This window comes from Entelurus aequoreus, linkage group LG02, assembly GCF_033978785.1.
Source record: "Entelurus aequoreus isolate RoL-2023_Sb linkage group LG02, RoL_Eaeq_v1.1, whole genome shotgun sequence".
NCBI lineage: Eukaryota > Metazoa > Chordata > Actinopteri > Syngnathiformes > Syngnathidae > Entelurus > Entelurus aequoreus.
This window is the reverse complement of record NC_084732.1, coordinates 38,971,455-38,995,181: the sequence shown is the minus strand read 5'-3', so window position 1 is coordinate 38,995,181 and position 23,727 is coordinate 38,971,455. Positions and strand designations below refer to the sequence as shown.

The 23,727-nt window shown below is 40.3% G+C and overlaps 1 protein-coding gene across 4 annotated transcripts in view; it reads left to right on the top strand.

Annotated features, from left to right (window-relative positions):
• Window positions 1–14,890, top strand: part of immp1l (inner mitochondrial membrane peptidase subunit 1) — a 62,376-nt gene extending 47,486 nt beyond the window's left edge. For 2 of the 4 annotated variants that reach the window (XM_062026601.1, XM_062026607.1), the window contains exons 5-6: window positions 9,953–10,063; window positions 10,591–11,632. In XM_062026601.1, the coding sequence (XP_061882585.1) occupies window positions 9,953–10,063; window positions 10,591–10,677 (198 nt within the window). In that variant the 3' untranslated portion in view covers window positions 10,678–11,632. Of the gene's footprint in view, window positions 1–9,952; window positions 10,064–10,590; window positions 11,633–14,460 lie in introns of those variants that run through there. The other 2 variants (XM_062026625.1, XM_062026617.1) reach the window with 2 other exon arrangements.
• Window positions 14,891–23,727: the final 8,837 nt, after the last annotated feature.

Sequence of the window (23,727 nt, the reverse complement as noted above, 5' to 3'; positions counted from 1 at the left end):
AATATTGAAATCACGATTATTAATCAGGATTATTTATTATTAGTTAAAGTTAAAGTACCAATGATTGTCACACACACACTAGGTGTGGCAAAATTATTCACTGCATTTGACCCATCACCCTTGTTCACCCCCTGGGAGGTGAGGGGAGCCGCGAGCAGCAGCAATGGCCGCGCCTGGGAATAATTTTTGGTGATTTAACCCCCAATTCCAACCCTTGATGCTGAGTGCCAGGCAGGGAGGTAATGGGTCCCATTTTTATAGTGTTGTGGTATGACTCGGCCGGGGTTTGAACTCACAACCTACCGATCTCTAACCATGTTAGGGAAAACAGTGTTGGGATGTGAACGCAACGCCATCATGTAATTTGTAATATCTAATAAAAATGGTCTAGAGAAACGTTATCCATATATTTAAGCCAAATATTTGTGTTTTTGTTCATTAATAGTATCAGTGTGTCCGCTTTTTTATTTCACGATGCCTTTATCACTATTTTTACATTTTCATAGAGAGAGGTATTTTTTAAGTTATGTACACACATTTACATGTACTAATGATTGTACATGTGCATGCTGTATCGGGACATATCCATTGAGAGTTTGAGCAGAAAACTGTCGTATAGGTATTGATTATACACCATAGAACATTACCAAAATGCAATGTCACATGAATGGTTATAAAAGTAATTACTTTGTGGAATGAAAAAACACAAGTAATATACAAACCCCGTTTCCATATGAGTTGGGAAATTGTATTAGATGTAAATATAAACGGAATACAATGATTTGCAAATCATTTTCAACCCATATTCAGTTGAATATGCTACAAAGACAACATTTGATGTTCAAACTAATAAACATTTTTTTTTTTTTGCAAATAATCATTAACTTTAGAATTTGATGCCAGCAACACGTGACAAGGAAGTTGGGAAAGGTGGCAATAAATACTGATAAAGTTGAGGGAAGCTCATCAAACACTTATTTGGAACATCCCACAGGTGAACAGGCAAATTGGAAACAGGTGGGTGCAATGATTGGGTATAAAAGTACAAACCCCGTTTCCATATGATTTGGGAAATTGTGTTAGATGTAATTATAAACGGAATACAATGATTTGCAAATCCTTTTCAACCCATAATCAATTGAATGCACTACAAAGACAAGATATTTGATGTTCGAACTCATAAACTTTATTTTTTTTTTGCAAATAATAATTAACTTAGAATTTCATGGCTGCAATACGTGCCAAAGTAGTTGGGAAAGGGCATGTTCACCACTGTGTTACATGGCCTTTCCTTTTAACAACACTCAGTAAACGTTTGGGAACTGAGGAGACACATTTTTTAAGCTTCTCAGGTGGAATTCTTTCCCATTCTTGCTTGATGTACAGCTTAAGTTGTTCAACAGTCCGGGGGTCTCCGTTGTGGTATTTTAGGCTTCATAATGCGCCACACATTTTCAATGGGAGACAGGTCTGGACTACAGGCAGGCCAGTCTAGTACCCGCACTCTTTTACTATGATGTTGACGTTGATGTAACACGTGGCTTGACATAGTCTTTCTGAAATAAGCAGGGGCGTCCATGATAACGTTGCTTGGATGGCAACATATGTTGCTCCAAAACATGTATGTACCTTTCAGCATTAATGGCGCCTTCACAGATGTGTAAGTTACCCATGTCTTGGGCACTAATACACCCCCATACCATCACAGATGCTGGCTTTTACACTTTGCGCCTATAACAATCCGGATGGTTCTTTTCCTCTTTGGTTCGGAGGACACGACGTCCACAGTTTCTAAAAACACTTTGAAATGTGGACTCGTCAGACCACAGAACACTTTTCCACTTTGTATCAGTCCATCTTAGATGAGCTCAGGCTTTTCTGGGTGTTGTTGATAAACGGTTTTCGCCTTGCATAGGAGAGTTTTAACTTGCACTTACAGATGTAGCGACCAACTGTAGTTACTGACAGTGGGTTTCTGAAGTGTTCCTGAGTCCATGTGGTGATATCCTTTACACACTGATGTCGCTTGTTGATGCAGTACAGTCTGAGGGATCGAAGGTCACGGGCTTAGCTGCTTATGTGCAGTGATTTCTCCAGATTCTCTGAACCCTTTGATGATATTACGGACCGTAGATGGTGAAATCCCTAAATTCCTTGCAATAGCTGGTTGAGAGAGGTTTTTCTTAAACTGTTCAACAATTTGCTCACGCATTTGTTGACAAAGTGGTGACCCTCGCCCCATCCTTGTTTGTGAATGACTGAGCATTTCATGGAATATACTTTTATACCCAATCATGGCACCCACTTGTTTCCAATTTGCCTGTTCACCTGTGGGATGTTCCAAATAAGTGTTTGATGAGCATTCCTCAACTTTATCAGTATTTATTGCCACCTTTCCCAACTTCTTTGTCACGTGTTGCTGGCATCAAATTCTAAAGTTAATTATTATTTGCAAAAAAAAAAAAAGTTTATCAGTTTGAACACCAAATATGTTGTCTTTGTAGCATATTCAACAGAATATGGGTTGAAAATGATTTGCAAATCATTGTATTCCGTTTATATTTACATCTAACACAATTTCCCAACTCATATGGAAACGGGGTTTGTAGATTCCATGAAATGCTCAGTCATTCACTAATAAGGATGGGGCGAGGGTCACCACTTTGTCAACAAATGCGTGAGCAAATTGTTGAACAGTTTAAGAAAAACCTTTCTCAACCAGCTATTGCAAGGAATTTAGGGATTTCACCATCTATGGTCCGTAATATCATCAAAGGGTTCAGAGAATCTGGAGAAATCACTGCACGTAAGCCGCTAAGCCCGTGACCTTCGATCCCTCAGGCTGTACTGCATCAACAAGCGACATCAGTGTGTAAAGGATATCACCACATGGGCTCAGGAACACTTCAGAAACCCACTGTCAGTAACTACAGTTGGTCGCTACATCTGTAAGTGCAAGTTAAAACTCTCCTATGCAAGGCGAAAACCGTTTATCAACAACACCCAGAAACGCTGTCGGCTTCGCTGGGCCTGAGCTCATCTAAGATGGACTGATACAAAGTGGAAAAGTGTTCTGTGGTCTGACGAGTCCGCATTTCAAATTGTTTTTGGAAACTGTGGACGTCATGTCCTCCGGACCAAAGAGGAAAAGAACCATCCGGATTGTTATAGGCGCCAAGTTGAAAAGCCAGCATCTGTGATGGTATGGGGGTGTATTAGTGCCCAAGACATGGGTAACTTACACATCTGTGAAGGCGCCATTAATGCTGAAAGGTACATACAGATTTACATATGTTACATATGTTGCCATCCAAGCAACGTTACCATGGATGCCCTTGCTTATTTCAGCAAGACAATGCCAAGCCACGTGTTACATCAACGTGGCTCCATAGTAAAAGAGTGCGGGTACTAGACTGGCCTGCCTGTAGTCCAGACCTGTCTCCCAATGAAAATGTGTGGCGCATTATGAAGCCTAAAATACCACAACGGAGACCCCCGGACTGTTGAACAACTTAAGCTGTACATCAAGCAAGAATGGGAAAGAACTCCACCTGAGAAGCTTAAAAAATGTGTCTCCTCAGTTCCCAAACGTTTACTGAGTGTTGTTAAAAGGAAAGGCCATGTAACACAGTGGTGAGTGTTGTTAAAAGGAAAGGCCATGTAACACAGTGGTGAACATGCCCTTTCCCAACTTCTTTGGCACGTGTTGCAGCCATGAAATTCTAAGTTAATTATTATTTGCAGAAAAAAAATAGAGTTTATGAGTTTGAACATCAAATATCTTGTCTTTGTAGTGCATTTAATTGAATATGGGTTGAAAAGGATTTGCAAATCATTGTATTCTGTTTATATTAACATCTAACACAGGGGTAGGGAACCTATGGCTCTAGAGCCAGATGTGGCTCTTTTGATGACTGTATCTGGCTCTCAGATAAATCTTAGCTGACACTGCTTAACACGATAAGTAATGAATAATTTCGCTGGTAATCACAGTTTTAAAAATAACCACGTATCAGCCAGACTACAAAGCCATCAGCAAAACCATGCAGCACCAGAAGTCGCATTAATGGTAAGAAGTATTTTATTTATTGATGGTTACCTTCAGAATAATAATGTCATTAAAAAGAATAAGAGACTTATTATACTAAAAAAATGTTGGTCTTACTTAAAAATGCACGCATTTAGTTAAAATATTATATGGCTCTCACAGGAATACATTTTGAAATATTTGGCTTTCATGGCTCTCTTAGCCAAAAAGGTTCCTGACCCCTGATCTAACACAATTTCCCAACTCATATGGAAACGGGGTTTGTAAAAAAACATGGTGTTTACTTTTTGACATCAATATAAAACACAAAGCAGTTTGGCTAATTAAGTTAAAGTCAAATAAACAAGCTTTCTCCGTCTCCAACAACCATGTACTTCAGTCCATCAGTTTGACCAACTAAAATAAACTGGAGTGATACCTCTCACATCTAATTCACAATCTTTGTGACTCACTGACAACTTGGTCTGCGTTCAATTCGATGAGATGACAAAACATTTTAGTATTGATGTTATTGGAACACTAAAAAAGTTAGCAGTTAAATTAAAGGACAAGTGAGTATCCCAGTCAACAAATAAAGACTCTTTAAACAAGTTGTGGCAACGTTCCCGACACATAAAATATATTTGTCCTCCAGCCGCATTGCGCTCTTAATCGCACACCGAGACTCCACGGAGGTAGAAGCGATTGAAATGAAGTGAAACGAAGCAATGGACTCGGATTTACTGGGATTTACTCAGAGGGAACATTTTCAAAGCAAAGTCTGTGTAGTCGCCGCCATGTTTACTCGAGCCAAACGGTTCTAGTGCGCATGCGCTGGCACTGCGGCGCATCAGTTTAACAGGAAGTAAGCATTGTTGCCTAAAATTAATAATTCATTAATACATTTTTTTTTCTGTAATAATTTTTTTTAAACGGTATTACTAACCATTTGGAATTGTATCGCGGTTTATAATTATACCGTTTACCGTTACATCCCTACTTGCATTATAACATCACATGCAGCAATCAAGCCCTTGCTCACGTGACATGGTACATGGCACACTATTGGCTGATAGTGAATCAATCACAAAGCACTGTATTCTCTGTCCTGGCAGCAGATTAGCGCAGCCACATCGAGCCTCCTCTTTGCTTCAGCTCCGTATACGCTAGCTTTGCTGCTTCTGTATTTGCTCTGCATGTTTTTGTCAGAAGTGAAGTGAATTACATTTTTATATAGCGCTTTTTCTCAAGTGACTCAAAGCGCTTTACATTGTGAAACCCAATATCTAAGAACATTTGTATTTCCAGTCATCCCACTACATCACAGATTTTTTTACTTAAGAAAAAAAATTTTTTAAAGCATTTTCTACATGTTTTGGCCTAAAATAGATATTAATGTCTTTGTGTAAATTATAACTGACTCAACTAATTATTACTGTAAAAGAACTGTTGTATTAAGAATTAATTGATGTAAAGTGTGTTACAAATTGAGAACAGCAAGTGAACAAATGTGTTAGTAGTTGTTATTAAGTAGAAACGGGATAGGATTAAATAAGCTTTGCTTCGTCCAACTCCTTTTCAGACAAGTTTAGGGGAACTGCACTTTTTTTTTTTTTTAACATTTTGCCTATCATTCAAAATCCTTATTAGTTATTATAAGTTGGTTTTTTTTGCATTGTAATTTTGAATAATCAGCTTGTTCTTGCTGTTTAGCAATGCAGCTAATGGCAGCAATCCATTCTGCCTCTAAATCACTTTGAAAGGGCATCCAAAAACTACCAACAATACTTCGTTCACGTTCCGTAGCCTGTATAATAACCAAGCTTTAGCAACATTGGTATTGTGAGAACAAACATTGAGGAACTGTTTTTTGAGCTTAGTAACACATCGCCTTGTGACGGCATGCTATGGCATTAGCCTTAAAATAGCTACGGCAAGAGGTAAGTTACTGCGTCACCAGCTGAATGGCTTTTGAGTTTGTAATGCACAACACAATGCGATAGGACACCAACCTGTACTGACTGAAAAACACGAACAATCATATTACAGTATCTGTATTAGCCCACATTTCATGTTTTGTTTGTACACAGCTAGCTCGGCAACATATGTACTGTAGTTGTAATAACAAGCATAATCATGATCAATATTACAGTGAATCACTCAATGGACAGTTGTCCGTTTGGTCCAGGTGGCCCGGGGACATTTCCAACTCATTTTAGGTAAGCACACCGTTTATGTCAGCTCAGCTTGGCTCCAAGTTCCACATTTACAGCATTAAGTCACGCCGATCTCACTTTCTTGGCTTCCGTCTGCTCCAACGTTTCAGCCTCTCTTCATGCTCGCTTCTATAACCAGTAGTTCATTTTCCGTATATTCAGGTTCAAAAAGATAAGGTTGTGATTCCTCATTTGACCAAAAATAGTCGTCTTTGTTGTACGTTACCAAGTCTGCCATGATTAGACCTCACTCGCGTTTGTTTCCGGAAGTCAGAAGTATGCTGCTATGCAAACATAAATAATTGCGCTGAGACAATAAGTTCCGGTGTTGCTAAAAATGACCAAAATACGATAAATATTGTACATTTTACATATGGTCATGAACATGTCTGTTACTACATGATATATAGACTTGCAGTGTGTATCTAAAACGTAAGACGTGTGTTCTTGCCACTCATAATGATTGTGAACAATAGGCACAATTAAAATAAAAGTGCAGTTCTCCTTTAAGAGAAATAAAGAAATATGTAAAATATATGATGTATCATGTTGAATGAAATATTTGCAAGTTTTTCATGGCGTAGATGTATTACAGTGCAGTATTTGTCTTATTTTCTGTAAATTTTGTTGTGGCGATATTTTGAAGATATTCACAGGCACTTAAACTGAATGTGACAGCGTGTCATAATTACAACGATCGGCTGGATACAAAAAATACAAATTGCGTACCATTAGTCCAGAACTGTAACGGTCTTCCTGGACCGGCCGAATTAGGAACTGGTACCAAAAAATACTGGTTAATGGTATACATCTCTACTGGTAAACCTTTTCACTGGATTGTGTTAGCACTAGTTAATAAAGAGATTGAATGTGCTCTGAAGGCTGTAGTCTCCTTGTCCAGAAACAGGGTATTGTAGGATTGCAAGCTTGTCACTTCAATCATTATTTGTTGTTATTCCCTCGAAGTAGTAGTGTGTATGCGTGTCTGTACTTACATGTTGCGTGTTTGCTGTGAGATGTTGCCTCCTTCTATTTGATAGCAAGTTCTGTTGGTGCTGGTTGTTGCTTTTTGGAGGTAAAAAATATATTTCCTGCATTGAACTTGCTGTGCTTCTGACACTGTCTGCTTGACATACAACCACATCAAAAGTAGCGTGCCACGTTACATCGAATGTCTCGCTAACGGCGTAACATACATACAAGTTATTTATTTGTAAATCAGTTACTAGTATTTACCCATTACTCGTAAAAGTAACAGTGTTAGTAATGAATGCCGTTCATTTAACACCATTATTTGGAACACTGATTATGATACGCCTTCTGAAATTAAGCTTACATACGTCCTGCAGTCTAATGTATGCTTTTGCCCTTTTACTGTAATGTTTTCACAAGAAATAGTAAAACTATCTTAGTGTGACACCATTTGACATTGCCGGGAAAAAAGCCATTGTTGTCATAAGTGTCCGACCACCTTCATGGAGACATATAGATGATGTGTGTGTATGTATGCGTGCGTGTGTGTATGTGTGTGTGAATATTGGGATGATGTTATGGGACCTGTAAAGATGAGTTTCACAAGGTGGTCGCTGTCATCGCCTCCTTTTTGAACTGACAGCCAGGCATGTCGTCTCCACCCTCAAAGATCCAACTGCAGGCTAATTGCACTGTCACCTTTTTAGGAATCATCTCTGTGCCTGAGCTATTGTGTCAAAACAATGACACTTGATCCCTAATATTACTGCACGCAGACACACACACACACACAGGCACACACATAGGAGGAAAGGCTGGTGTAGTGACAGAGATGAAATCCCCCATCTCATACGTGTGGTGTGCTACAGATCGACAGAGCAAGATAGTGAAAGATGAACCCTGAATGGCTACATGTATTTAATTTGGCACCTCAATCATGTTAACATAATGAGTGTGGTAATAATGTGGACGTTTAACAACACGCCTCCACAGCTAGCGGGGCTCCGGTTTCAGCCCCTGACAGGCAGACAATGCTTCATATCAAGTCAGCCTGTAATATTGCCATCTATCATACCATGCATGTCAGCAGTAGGAAAGTCTCAATGTACATTACTCACTATTACAAGTCAGGTTAATCCCTTGTGTCCCTGAAAAGCAGCAATAACATGTTTATTTTGAGGCTTTTATAAGTAAAATGACAGTACAATACAAAGAAAATAAGATCCTTATCTTTGCACTGAACAAGGAGGAAACAAGATGGAACTAAATAAAACTAATTAACAAATTGAAACAAGTGTGCTAGCAGGACAAGCAACGTAAGGTAAAGATGATGTAAAACACAGTAAAGATGATGCAAAACTCAGAGACCAAACAGGAAATACTACCAAAACGAGCAACAGGACAGGAAATGATACCAAACAAGGGAAAATAAAGAACAAAGTCCAAATCATCTTGACATTGGTCACAGAAAACATACTTTCTCCTGCTTCGAAAATTGTCTGCTTAGAACTTTCCACAAATGTGTTCTCTTGTGGTTCCTCGTGCTTCAGTCGATCAGAATTCTCAGGTTTCGTTTGTTTTTTTTCAGTTCACAATTCACATACAAGGATTAAGCAAGTCCTCCTGATTAATGCCATCAAGAAGTTTTCTCTCTTTCTAGAAATTGATCGGATTGGAAGAATTGGTTTTCTAACGAGAACTTAAGTCGAAGGAAGGTTCCGCCAATACTGTAGTGAGTGACAAACGGCGGTGCGTCTTTTGCCTTTGCTTGGGAGCCGGCATATGTTACAATGTTAATGAGGTGTAATGGTGGGAATCCAGCATGCTGACATATGGTTCTCAGATGACTCTTTTAATGATATTCATTCGCATCGTCGTTATTCACCGAGTTGTTTACCCCGTGTTAGGTCAACATGTCAGTAACTCGTGATTATGTCACATCATCTGTCTCAATTATGGAAGATGAAACAAAACGGGACTATCCCCAGTGTTGGATGGACAATTGGAGAGCTGAGTGGTGTCAGTTGAGTACGGTATTCATGATGTCATCACAGTATGGATAATATCCGATCCATGCTATTATTCCAGAGAAATTTTTTTCTGTTAAAAGTTAACCAACACAAAAATAAACTTGCGGATTGTGATGCCCATTATGACAATATAATGTGTTGTTGATCCTGTCTGCACATATAGGGGGGACAGCGCACTTAATTAGGGCCTTGACAAGCCTACTCTCCTAAAGTGATGAGATTAATCATAATTGGTGTCATTGTGAATTAGAGCCTGCTTGGTTGACCACCCCACTGGCAGGTCGGATTGCGGTGGAAACCCTTGGACACTGCTGCTAGCCGCAGCTTAGCACTCTCTCTCTTTCTGTCTCTCTCTCTTCCCCTCTTTCTCTTCCTTGCTCTCTCTCCGCCCAGCTATCTCAGGCCACTCTCCTGCTTTGAGGGGCGCAGATCTCAGCCAACAGACTAATGACCCCGTTTGAAGTTTTCCTAAATCCCACTCCGACCCTGCCCGTTACCCATGACCCTTCCTTTAAGACCATATGGGGTTAAAGAGGGAGGTTGACGTTAAGATGGGGAGGGAGGGATGGGTTGTGAAATGTATGTGTATGGGAGGGTGCATGGTTAAAAACAATTCTTATCATACATTGTCTCAGCACCTACTCTTTTTTAGGATATGCAAGAATATATGCAACGAATAAATGTTGCCCTCCTTATGTCTTTTATAGGTCCCATTAGGCCACGTATGGCTAGAAGGGGATAACCTTACGAACTCGACTGACTCAAGGAGCTATGGCCCGATTCCCTATGCTCTCATTCGAGGGCGTGTTTGCTTGAAGGTACACATGATATGTACTGTACACTATGTTTAAGTGACATATTGAGTAGTAATATACAAATCAATGCATTCTAGGTAATATTTCCATAGGCGTTGGCAAAGCCATCCACTATATTTCAATTGTATTTAATTTTATTTCATTTTGTATAGCCACAATGGCCATTTTAAGCCCCATTCAAAGACGTGCGTCAGTTGGAAGTTCAAAGCAAGTGTGTCCGATTGACCAAAGCCTGAACAACATATTGTCTAGCTTTCCATTCTGCTGTGTTGTCATGTCACTGGATGTCATAGCAACCACGACCCCGGAAACAGGTCAGCCAACCTTCTGTCCATCTGATTGGACAGCGGCACTCCACTGGAGGGCCCACTGCGACAGCTGATGGAATACCAAGATCATGTTTAAATCATCAAACATCATTAAATGCTGTATTAGCCAATGTGTCCAGAACATTAGAGATGTATTGCTTACAAGTTTGTCCCACACTGTTTGCTTTATTTTGGATTTTCTTTCTGTGTGCCCTAAAACAGCTCTGGCCTCCGCATAATTTTGGGACCCTCAGTGAAAGTCCGACCAGACGGATCATTGAAGATCAGAATGATTATGATTCAGACTGACACTTACTTTATGGATGCACAATAATCTGCCTGGCTTTCTCTCATTTTTAAATAAAGTATTTATATATATTAAAAACATATGGATTGCCAAGTAATTCATTCAATCCCATCTCATTAATTTTATTTCGAACACAATATTAAAAATATTCTCCGTCAATATAATTTCAAACAGAATAGCACTATAATAAAATAATGGAGTCATCTAGAAAAAAAATACATATATATAATGAAAAAGAAGATAAAATGAAAGAATGTGCCCAGAAAGAAGCAGGAAGAAGCAAAAGTGTATGACCTACAATGGCTACTCAGACTGACCGATAATCTCAACGGGTAAAGAAATCCTTGTAGAACACTGCATAGACAAAAAATAATAATAATCATACTTAAAAAAAACTAACATATTTCTATACTGTACTAAAAAAATTGTATGTATCTATTTTTTGTACACGTCAACTTTTAAAATAAATCTCCCCAAGAAACAATTTTTTGGAGTACATTTAAATTTAAAACATTTGTATGCATACACAACACTAAAGACCTTTAGTACATCAGTATGTGACATTAAATTATGGATTTGAATAAGCAAAGAAGTCAAACAACGTACTAATAGGATCCCGTTTAAGAAACCGTTCAAACTCAAAAGTGTTTACAAAGTATAAGGAAGAAGAATCTTGATAAACATCTTATTTATCACTTTATGTAAATCTCAATTTGTAAACAACTATTTATTCATGAGAACATTATTGGTTATTTATTTTATTTGTTTGTGTTACAAGTTGAGCACAGGAAGAGAATAAACAAATGTGTTACAAATGGCTATACATTGGAAAAGGGGTAGGATTAAATACCTGTAAACTCTGCTTCTTCTTTCTCAGACATGTTTTAATGAGAAACTAGAAATATGTGATGTACCATATTGTAACTGTATGCATTTTCAAAATAAATCAAAACCAAAACCATAAATAACTCTTCCCCCAATGCTATTATCAAATAAAATGAGCTATTAGTTTCATGTTTACCCTTTGTTAGTGCTGTCGCTAAACAAAAGCTACGATATTGTTTAATTATTTGTTAGGCTACCAAGGCAATTGGAAATATGTTAGCATTTGTCATTCAAGCATAAAATATTAATAAGCACTTAGTAAGGACCTCGTTAAACAGGAACGATATAAAATAAAATAAAAACCTCTGAGGCTCACTGTTTTTGTCTGTTTGTTATCTGAAATAAAAGGCTGCTTTTTGGTTTTTGTTTAACAGTTTTCTTGGATCATTTGCCAAACTCATGACCCAGGGACCACATCTGGTCCGCCACATAATTTTATATGGCCCGCAAAAGCCTGGAAATAATATGCGTCAGTAAATTTCTCACTAAATACATTTGTTCTTTCCATTTTGACATAAAAAAATACATGTACTGCATGCTGTTGCATATCTATTTAAACCTTAATATTATCTAATAATGCGACAAATTTCATATGATCATACATTCAAAACAATCGTTATTAATTAAACAAAAATACTTCAATATGTGTTTGACTTATATTATCCATCAAATAGTACACTGTAAAAATGACAATAAATAAAAAAATTAAAAATATTGGCAGCTCAATTGCCAGAATTTTACCGTATAAAACAGTTGTGCGGAATTTCCATTTACAGTAATTAACTGTAAAATTTGATTATAAAATTCCTGCAACAGGGGTACCAGTTTTTGACCGCAAAATCTTTTTTTTTTTTTTTACAGTGTATGTAAAAAAAAAAATATAATAATCAAATGCGTAGGCAATTCTGTGTAATCATATTATAAGGAAACTCCTTAATATTCATACATTACTCACTGTTACAAGGCAGCCATAACTGTGATGTGGCTTTCAATGAAAATTAGTTTGGCACCCCTGTTATAGTATGTTTTTTTTAATAGTAGTTTCCAGTAAAGTGCAAGTTAAAATACAATGTAACAACCTTGCCTTATATCCATGTTTTAGTCCACTAATTCGGTTTCAACTTGTGGCTGAGAGACTTTGTGAGCAGTGGCAAAACAACCCTGCAGGTTGTGATATCATATTGCTTTCATTACGCTGCTGACTCCTGCAAAAAGCGATGCTGTGCTGCTGCTGTCATTTCTTAAAGCTCCTGTGCTCCTCTTGGACACGGGGCATAAGAGTACATTCACGTAGTGAGCTGTTGGAAGCTCAGCTGGTCATTCTCGGGGGCAGGGAAGGACTCTTCTTCTTCCTTCCGAGCTCCCTCGGGGAAGTGTGTTCCAGGCAGCCGTGGGTCCCTGTCCAGCTGCTTCCTCTGTCTGGAAGGGGGCCAGAGGGTCAGCGACAAGGCTTCGTGTGACACTGAATTATCTGCCTGAGTGTGATTGTGCCTGCTGGGAGGGATGCTCAAGATTGTGAGAGAGAGTATATGTGTGCAGCTGAAGAAGAAAAAAAAAGTATTTATGTCGTTCTTTTGCTTCAAGCACATCTTTGTTTCTCAAGGTTTAATATTCATCTGCTGCGTGTCAACACGGTGCCAGTGTTGTGCTGAAATGCTGACACGAGTAATCTTGGAGCGTCCCCTTAAAAATGCTGGCCTATAGAGGGAGCCCTGCTTGGATGATTATGCTGTTCAATTGCTGAAGTAATATTGAAAATGCTGAAGGACTGAAACACAAAAGAGATGGACAGGTTGAGGTATCCATGGTTACAATGGAAGTAGTTTGATTAAACTAACTTACCAGCTGGTGTTAGTCTGGTCAGAGTAAAAAAAGAACCCATTGAAAATCTTGTACAAACAGGCAATTAAAGTTATGGATAAAAAACCTAGGAACTATCATCACTGTGCCATTCTAAAAAATACAGTACTTTAAACTGGGACAGTCTTCACACATTCGCAGACTTAAAAGTGACCTATAAAGTACTGCATGAATTGGCTCCAGATCCTCTGGTAGAGTTCATCAGCCAAAGAAACAGCCATGAGCGTGTCACTCGAGGCTCTGTCAGAGGTGACTGTTATATTCCTCTGCGCAGGAGCACTTTCAGTAAGTCGGCCTGGTCAGTAAGGAGTGCAAATGTGTGGAACTCAGTACCTGAGGAGGTTAAACTGGTCACAATTTAAAAGGCCTTCACAAAAAAATTGAAAGTGTGGCTTATCAACGCATACAGCTGCCAGCACTAAAAGATGAGCCTCCTTTGATGCTATGATGTTGTATTTTATTTGTTACCATATTGTATATGTATTGTGTGCTTTTTTTCTTTTTCTCTCTTTCTTTTTTTTTCTTTTAAATTGTAATTGTACTGCCTTTTTTACATTATGGCAGAGGGACTACAGATGAAAACAGATGAAATTCTGACTTTTGCGTTGTCCCCTTTGAAATAAACTAATCTTAATCTTAAACCATACAAGCATTGCAAGAACGCCAAACTGAGCATTATTACAGTCAAGAGTACATTGTTGCAATGTTGCTGAAGGTGATGAGAACTGGTGGAAAACTCCTTTTGGATTTTTATATTGAGACCAATGAACCCATCACAGACCATACTGTACTAGGAAAACTTTCGCTGGCTATATATTTGCATGCAGCTCCCTTTGGTGCATGAATCCAATTCCCCTCTAAACTCTCTTCCCGCTGTCTCTGCATCTTCCCCCTTTTTCCTTGATGCACTCATCTGTTTACGTCCTTTTTCTTATTCGGCACCCACATGCACCACCGTTGAGGGACTTGCTCCTTTCATTGACACATCCTTCTGATCATGCTCTCCTTTTAATCAAGCCTGATTGTACTTTTTAATTAAGACTTCACAGTTGCTGTTTGATCACGTCTGCTTTTCTGAGAGACAGCGAGAGCGTATGGGAGAGAGAGGGGAAAAAAGAGACACTCCAGGCTCTTAGATGGCATGTGAAGACGAGTGAACAGCATCAATTGGGCCAGTTACACCTCCTCCAAGTCTGCTCTGCTATGCACCTGAGGTTTAAGGTGAGTACTTCTCTCTCCATCAAATCTATACTAGACAGATGGTATTGGAGGCCTATTGAGCTCCCTACTGTCAAGTTCCTGTGATGATTAAACACACACATACACACCATGCTGCCAATAGTCACAGGCCACTAATCAAAGATTGCATGGTAAAACTAGTCCACACACAAACTGTTTAAAAGGCAAAACTTCAACAACTCACTAAAAGTTAAATTTGTCTGACTAGTGGCACTTTCAGGGTTTTACATTTATTCATTTTAGACCACTTGTGCTCATTAGGGTCACGGGTGAGCTGGAGCCTATCCCAGCTGACTTTGGGTGAGATGCAGGCTACACCCTAGACTGCGGTCACCAGCCAATCGCAGGGCACATATAGACAAACATTAATTAATTATGCACTCATGTTCACAACTATAAACAATGTTGAGCATCTACGTGTATCCGGACCCTATTGCGATTTTCAGCAAATAAAAACTTTAGCAGCAGTGCCCCATCTCACTTCTTTAATAGCCTTGCGTTGGGCCTGTCCTCTGATTCCTACTTCTTTCAGGAGCCTTGTGGTGGAACTGGCTATAAAGCCTCTACAGCCCACCTCCACTGGCCACACCTTCACGTTCCAGCCCCGTGCCTCTGCTTCAGCTGCCAAGTTGGCATATCGCAGCCTCTTCCGTTCGAATGCTTCATCGATGGCGTCCTCTCATGGGACCGTTAGCTCAACGAAGAAGACACGGCGGCAGGACATGGACCAGTGGACCAGGTCTGGGCGCAGGCTGGTCGCTGCAATTTCGGGTGGGAAGATAAGCCTCTGGCTGAGGTCTACCCGCATTTCCCAATCTTGGGCTGCGTTCAGTGGGCCTAAGTCTGGAGGTGATGGCTTGGTCCGCCGTTTCTGTCCTTCCCGGATGAAAGTTGTTTTGTGTGGGAAGGTAGCTTGAGCATTTAGAGGCATGGCATTGGTGACTACTCTCTTATTTATTTATCATTTATTCTCAAGTTCGGCAGCCAAGCACTTCATTACCTGGTTGTGGCACCAGGTGTATCTCCCATGAGTCAGACTGGTCTTGCAACCCACCAAGATGTGTTTGAGGGTTGCTGGGGCTGTACACTGCAGACAGACTGGGTCCTCTCCATACCAGAGATGTAGGTTGGTGGGAGAGGACAGGACATCATATGTGGCTCTAATGATGAAACTTAGTCTATTAGACTCCATGCTCCATATTTTGTTCCACGTGATTGTTCTCCTCTCCACGCCCTCCCACTTCATCCAGCGGCCTTGCTGGGCTTGGGAGACTGCCTTGGCACACCTGGCTGCTTCCTCCTGGTGGCGCACTTCCTCCACTACCATGTGCCGCCGTTCGGTTGCAGTTGCCTTTTGCCACGTCGGTGTTGTTGCTTCCAAACCAAGGCCCCCTTTGCCATATTGGACACGCCCTACTATATCCCGGTGTCTGAGGGCAGTCTTTGCAACTGATACTGCTGCAGATGGATTCCATTTATATATATATATATATATATATATATATATATATATATATATATATATATATATATATATATATATATATATATATATATATATATATATATATATAATTAGATTATCCAAAAAATAGTGCTCGATACCGTGGTAGAGATATAATGTATGTGTGGCAAAAAAATCACAAGACTATTTCATCTCTACAGTAGAGATGAAATAGTCTTGTGATTTTTTTCCCACACATACATACATATATATATATATATATATATATATATATATATATATATATATATATATATATATATATATATATATATATATATATATATATATATATATACATACATACATATTAGGGTTGTCCCGATACCAATAATTTGGTACCGGTACCAAAATGTATATTGATACTTTTCGATACTTTTCAAAATAAAGGGAACTACAAAAAATGTCAATATTGGCTTTATTTTAACAGAAAATCTTACAATGCAATAAACATATGTTTCCTATTGAACTCAAAGACCAATTTTATAAGGTAAAATAAAAAATGTAATTAACACATTGTATTTTTCTTGTTGCACTCAAAGAACAATTTACAATGTTCCATATAGTCTGCCAAAATCAAAGATTAGGTTAGAATATAATAAAAAACGTTATTTACATTATATTGAATGCTTTAGGATTCATGGTTGCCATTCCTGTTCTGTGCTTTAAGAAAAATTCAATTATTAGTAAGTACTAAAAACAAAACTATGGATAAATGTACACAGATAAGCCATATAGCAGGGAAAACACACATTTGTTAAAGATAAAACAAAAATTGCAGCAATTCGTTACAAAATTCAGTCATTTCACTTGCATTAGTTGACTGCTAATTGGGCAGTTTTAACTCTGCTAATATTTGGCATCAAGCCAAGCAGCTGTGTGCACAGCAGAGGAGCTGTTTAACTCATGAGGGTAGCGTGTGTGTGTGTCTGTGAGAATGGCAACGTGTTGTCTGAGTGATGTCAGTGAGTGAGTGGGCGAGAAAATAGAGAGAGCGGTAGCACTGCACTGCGTGGTAGAAGGATGAACCGGTCTGGTTGTGTCCTGCAAATCTAATAATAAAGCAACCAGACTGTCACAAATCGGCAGCCTCAAAATCTGACCTGAAAGCAAAGCTTAACAGACCCATAGACGGGTAAAGTGAAGTGTTTTAACCCGACAAATTCATCAACCCTGAAGGGAACGTCTGCCCTGTGCTCCTCCACTACAGTCTGCACCGGAGCAGAACAGCAGGAAAGGTGTAACAACAGCATCATTACCTGTCAATCTTTAAACTCCTTGTGCAGATCTGAATGCTTATTATTTAAATGTTTACCTAAGTTTGAAGCAAAGGTGCTAATACTAATCGCCACATTTGGCAAAGCGTGTTTTAAAGCAACACTTGAAGCGCATTGCTTCCTTATTTAAAGTGTTACCTTTACCGTTAGTTTTGAAGCCCAAATACCTCCATATTGCGCTTCACACACCTTCTTTATTAACCAGTAGAATTGTCGTTTTTTGCCATTCTTCCCCACCAAGATGTTATTGCTTGTATGCCCTTTGTGTGTGCGTTTTGACATACTCAACATCATGCGCCTCAGCTCCGTAGTCACCGCCACACAGCGACATTTAGATGTAAGAACGGTACCGGTACTTTTCAAAGGCAGTGTAGTACCCATTTCAATTAATTAGTATTGAGGTACTTTATTAGTACCGGTATCCTTGACAAACCTAATACATATATATATATATATATATATATATATATATATATATATATATATATATATATATATATATATATATATATATATATATATATATATATCATCATCATCGGCATCGCAGTCTCGGAAGACCATTGATTTCCTGTGCCTCTGAGTCAGGTCTTGTCGCAGCGTCTCCTGTGGCTGTGTAGGCCAATTCGTGAGAGACATTCCCGGCCGCAGATGTCACATATCCAGACCGGTCCCATAGATGTTGCCGGTGTCGCAGAGCCCTGTTTCTTTCTCTTTGCCCTCTTAGCCTCATGGTGTTGGGCCAGGGTGGTTTCTGACTTGAGCAGCCCGCTGCGGAGTGCCTGCTGCCACTGAAGGCGGTCCTGGGCTGCATCTTCCCAGCTGTCGGGGCTGATGTCAAAAGACTTGAGGTCTTGTTTGCAGACGTCCTTGTAACGCAGCTGGGGACGGCCAATCAGCCTCTTGCCAGTTGTGAGTTCAGCATAGAGGATGTCCTTTGGGATTCGCCTGTCGTCCATCTGCCAGACATGGCCCAGCCAGCGGAGACGTCGCTGCCTCAGTAGGGAGCACATGCTGGGAAGCTGTGCTCTTTCCAGGACTGATTGGTTTGTGACCCTGTCCCTCCAGGTGATGCCCAGTAGACGCCTAAGGCAGCGAAGATGGAAGATGTTTAGCCGCCGCTCTTGGTGGGAGTATAGGGTCCAGGTTTCACTACCGTACAGTAGAGTGCTGGTGACACAGGCTCTGTACACCTGCAACTTAGTGTGGATAGTGAGCTTGCGGTTTTCCCATACTCTCGCTGTAAGCTTCCCAAAAGTTGAGGCAGCTTTTCCGATGCGGCCACTGAGTTCGGCATCGAGTGACAGGTTGTCGGTGATGGTGGAACGGAGGTAGGTGAAGGTGTTTACGACTTTCAGGGTGTAGTTGTTGATGGTGATAGAGGGGGGTGGTTCAGTTCCCTGTCCCATCGTCTTGGTTTTGCTCAGACTGATGGTCAGGCTGAAGTCCTGACAGGCTTTGGTGAACTGGTCCATTAGGGTTTGCAGGTGCTCCTGGGAGTGTGCTACCACTGCTGCGTCGTCAGCAAACAGCATGTCCCGGATGACGAGTGGCCTGACCTTTGTTTTGGCTTTCAGACGGGCATGGTTGAACAGTTTACCGTCTGTCCTTGTGGGAAGGTAGACTCCTTCAGTTGTTGTACCAAATGCTTGGCGCAGGAGGAGGGAAAAGAAGATCCCAAACAGGGTGGGCGCCAGCACGCATCCCTGCTTGACACCACAGCAGATTTTGAAGGGGTCTGATGTGGACCCATCGAACTGGATGGTGCCATGCATGTCGGTGTGGAAGGACTGGAGGATGCAAAGGAGTTTGGGGGGACAGCCTATTCATTCAACCAGCTGAAAGAGGCCACTCCTGCTCACAAGGTCGAAAGCTTTCGTAAGGTCAATAAATGCCATGTAGAGTGGTTTTCTCTGCTCTCTACACTTCTCCTGCAGCTGTCTCAGAGAGAAAATCATGTCAGTAGTAGACCTTCCTGCTCTGAACTCTGCCTGAGATTCTGGGTATATTTTCTCAGCGAGAACCTGGAGTCTATTCAGTGCAACTCTGGCAAAGAGTTTGCCGGTAGTGCTGAGTAGAGAGATACCACGGTAGTTGTTACAATCACTCCTGTCTCCCTTATTCTTGTACAGGGTTATGATGGTAGCATCCCTCATGTCCTGTGGGACAGCACCTTCACTCCAGCACAGACAGAGGAGCTTGTGAAGTTGGTCGAGGAGAGCAGGCTTTCCACACTTGAGGATTTCAGCTGCGATTCCGTCACTGCCAGGTGATTTACCGCATGCTAGGCCGTCAATCGCTTTGCTTAGCTCCTCAGTTGTTGGTTCCATGTCCAGTTCTTCCATTACAGGTTGACACTCAACATGGCGGAGGGCTGCATCGGAGACAGTGTTGTCGCTGGCGTAGAGTTCGGAGTAGTGTTCTACCCAGCGGTCGAGTTGTTTAGAGCGGTCAGTGATGATTTCTCCCATTGCCGATTTCAGCGGAGCAGTTGTGTGGTGTAATGGTCCAAGCGCCTTTTTGATGCCGCCGTACTTACCGGAGTCAGCGGCTGATTGGATGTTGCTGCAAAGCTGTAGCCAATAGCTGTTAGCACAGCGACGGGAGGCATTCTGCAGTTTCTTCCTTGATGCCCTGAGAGCATGTAGGGTATTGTCACTCGACGTGCATTTGTAGTTGGTAAGGGAGATACGCTTTTCTTCCAGTATCGGTGCCAATACAGATGCGTTGGCTTCGAACCAGTCATTGAACTTTCGCAATCTTTTGCCAAAAACCGTTACTGCCGTGGTGTGGATGGTGTCTCGTAAGCCTTCCCAGTACTGCTGGGCAGAGCTGCACTGGGGTAGTTGGTGGAGGGATTCCTCTAAGGCACGGTTGAAGGAAGCAGTTTTAGTTGGATCGGCTACTTTGCTGCAATCCACACGGGGGGTCCTTTAGGTTTGGCTCTGTAGATAATTTTTGTCTGCAGTTTGACTTTACAGCAGACGAGGGAGTGATCGGTGTCACAGTCTGCACTGTGAAAAGTACGGGTTTGGAGGACACTTCTGAGGTCAGAGCGCCGTGTTATGATCAGGTCCAACTGGTGCCAGTGGCCAGATCTTGGGTGTCTCCAGGAGACTTTGTGGCGGGGTTTGGACTGAAAGTATGAGTTAGTGATGCAGAGATTGTGAAATGTGCAGAACTCAAGGAGACGCTGCCCATTCTCGTTCATTCTACCAATGCCATGGTAACCCAAGCAAGATGGCCAGGAGTTATGATCTGAGCCAACTCTTGCGTTAAAGTCACCAAGCAAGTAGAGCTGATCTTGTTTGGGGATGTTTCTCACAGTCGCCTCAAGCTCATCATAGAATTTGTCCTTTATTTCGTGGGAGGAAATAAAGGACAAATTTAACCCATAGATGGGGCAGTGGTTGGCGGACGCCAGGGCGTGTCCACACACCGGTGGGCCTGCACGCCTCACCTCTGGGGCACACTGCTGCTCCGAGATCCCCTACAGTTTAGCCTGCGTCCGCAAAGACGCAGTTACCGTGCGTGGCCACGAGGAGGCACCACAGGAGTCTTGGTGGTGGAGAGGCTTTGTACCAGCAGGAGGAGGCTTACGCACTCGGCTCCTCTTTTCACCCACCCAGGGGCTAGCTGGCGGCGATAGCTGTAAACAGAGAGTAGCAAGCAGGGGCAGCATGCAGCATGCACTAACTACAAGCACTTCTGCCACAAATCTAACGCACTGACGCATCACACGCACCCTGTGCGCGAGCACTCACACACGATATATATATATATATATATATATATATATATATATATATATATATATATATATATATATATATATATATATATATATATATATATACATATATATATATATATATGTATATATATATATATATATATATATATATATATATATATATATATATATATATATATATATATATATATATATATATATATATATATATATGGGCCTTAAACGTGTGGACAATGCTGAAGAAACAAGTCCATGTCAGAAAACCAACACATTTAGCTGAACTGCACCAATTTTGTCAAGAGGAGTGGTCAAAAATTAAACCATAAGCTTGCCAGAAGCTTGTGGATGGCTACCAAAAGCGCCTTATTGCAGTGAAACTTGTCAAGGGACATGTAACCAAATATTAACATTGCTGTATGTATACTTTTGACCCAGCAGATTTGGTCACATTTTCAGTAGACCCATAATAAATTCATAACATAACTAAACTTCATGAATGTTTTTTTGTGTCCAACAAGTATGTGTTCCAATCACTCTATCACAAAAAAATAAGAGTTGTATAAATTATTGGAAATTCAAGACAGCCATGACATTATGTTTTTTTACAAGTGTATGTAAATTTTGACCACGACAGTGTGTATATATATATATATATATATATATATATATATATATATATATATATATATATATATATATATATATATATATATATATATATATATATATATATATATATATATATATGCAAGCTTCCGGTTGAATTTTTGACCACTCCTCTTGACAAAATTGGTGCAGTTCAGCTAAATGTGTTGGTTTTCTGACATGGACTTGTTTCTTCAGCATTGTCCACACGTTTATGTCAGAACTTTGGGAAGGCCATTCTAAAACCTTAAATATCTGTGGGCCCACATGTATAATATCAATGGTAATATAACTACGAGTGTACAAAAGGACCCAATAAAAACTACCTCTAGGGGTCCCCACATCTTACTGTATGTATCACCAAAAATTATTCCCGGGCGCGACACCGCTTCTGCCCACTGCTCCCCTCACCTCCCAGGGGGTGAACAAGGGGATTGGTCAAATGCAGAGGACACATTTCACCACACCTAGTGTGTGTGTGACAATCATTGGTACTTTAACTTTATTTTAGTTTGCTTTTCTTTGGCCCATCTCTATATTGTTATTAATTTTCTCTGCCTAAGGTAAAAGAAAAAACAGCATCCATCTATTTCTTGAGAAAAAAATCATTGACTTGTGTGTTTTTTGGGAACAGTTGGTAATGGTTATGTGCAGTAAACCTTTTCATAAACTTAACTCTCTTTAATGTGTGTTCCTAAATTTGTGTTAGACATCTTAGATGAAGAGAGCAGTTAGGATTTCGGTTTACAAAGTAAACAACTAAAAACTAAGTTTTTTGGGCATTGTTTTCTATTAACACATACATTTATCTAAATATGGGAAAGGACACGCATTATTGTGGGTTTCCTGAATGTCGTGTTTATCACTAAAGGAAAAATCTAATCTGTGGGAGAGAATCCCTCTGCCATTTTCAAGTGTGTTTCTTTTTTTATGAGCCGTCAGCTTAAAGTGTCCCTCTATCTCCGACTCCCTCGTCGTCATGTGACATAAGTGTGCATATGTTATGATTTTGCTTCCTGGCTTTGATGACCTGCCTTATCTTGCCTGTGATTGACCAGTCCGTAATGTTTCGCCCTAACTTAGCCAATTGTGACTCATCATGCAAACACCAACCAATAATCATGGATTTTCTCCGTACGTATGGATGTTCTCATTCATCCAGGTCATTGTATTTTCTTTGTATTGTTTTGCCCTGGGACAAGCGGTAGAAAATGGATGGCTGGATGGATGGATTTGCAGTCCATTTTCTGTCTTTGTAGCTTGTAGTTCTGATGTAAGCTACCTCGCTACATGGGTCTAAAAATAGCTAAGCTACAGGAAAAGCTACTCGTTCAAAGAGTAGCAAAGCTACCGCCAAGCTACTGGGAAATGTGGTTAAGTTATGTAACTTCGCTACATATAGCCAGGTACTGTTCATCACTGAAAATCAGCGCACACTTACAGTCGTGCTCATAAATTTACATACCCTGGGAGAATTTATGATTTCTTGGCCATTCTTCAGAGAATATAAATGATAACACAAAAACCTTTCTTCCACTCATGCTTAAAGGCCTACTGAAACCCACTACTACCGACCACGCAGTCTGATAGTTTATATATCAATGATGAAATCTTAACATTGAAACACATGCCAATACGGCCGGGTTAACTTATAAAGTGCAATTTTAAAATTCCCGCCACACTTCCGGTTGAAAAACTCCTTTGGATATGATTTATGCGCGTGACGTCACAAAATCCACGGAAGTAGTTGGACCCCATCGGACCCGATACAAAAACTTCTTGTTTTCTTCGACAAAATTCCACAGTATTCTGGACATCTGTGTTGGTGAATCTTTTGCAATTTGTTTAATGAACAATGGAGGCTGCAAAGAAGAACGTTGTAGGTGGG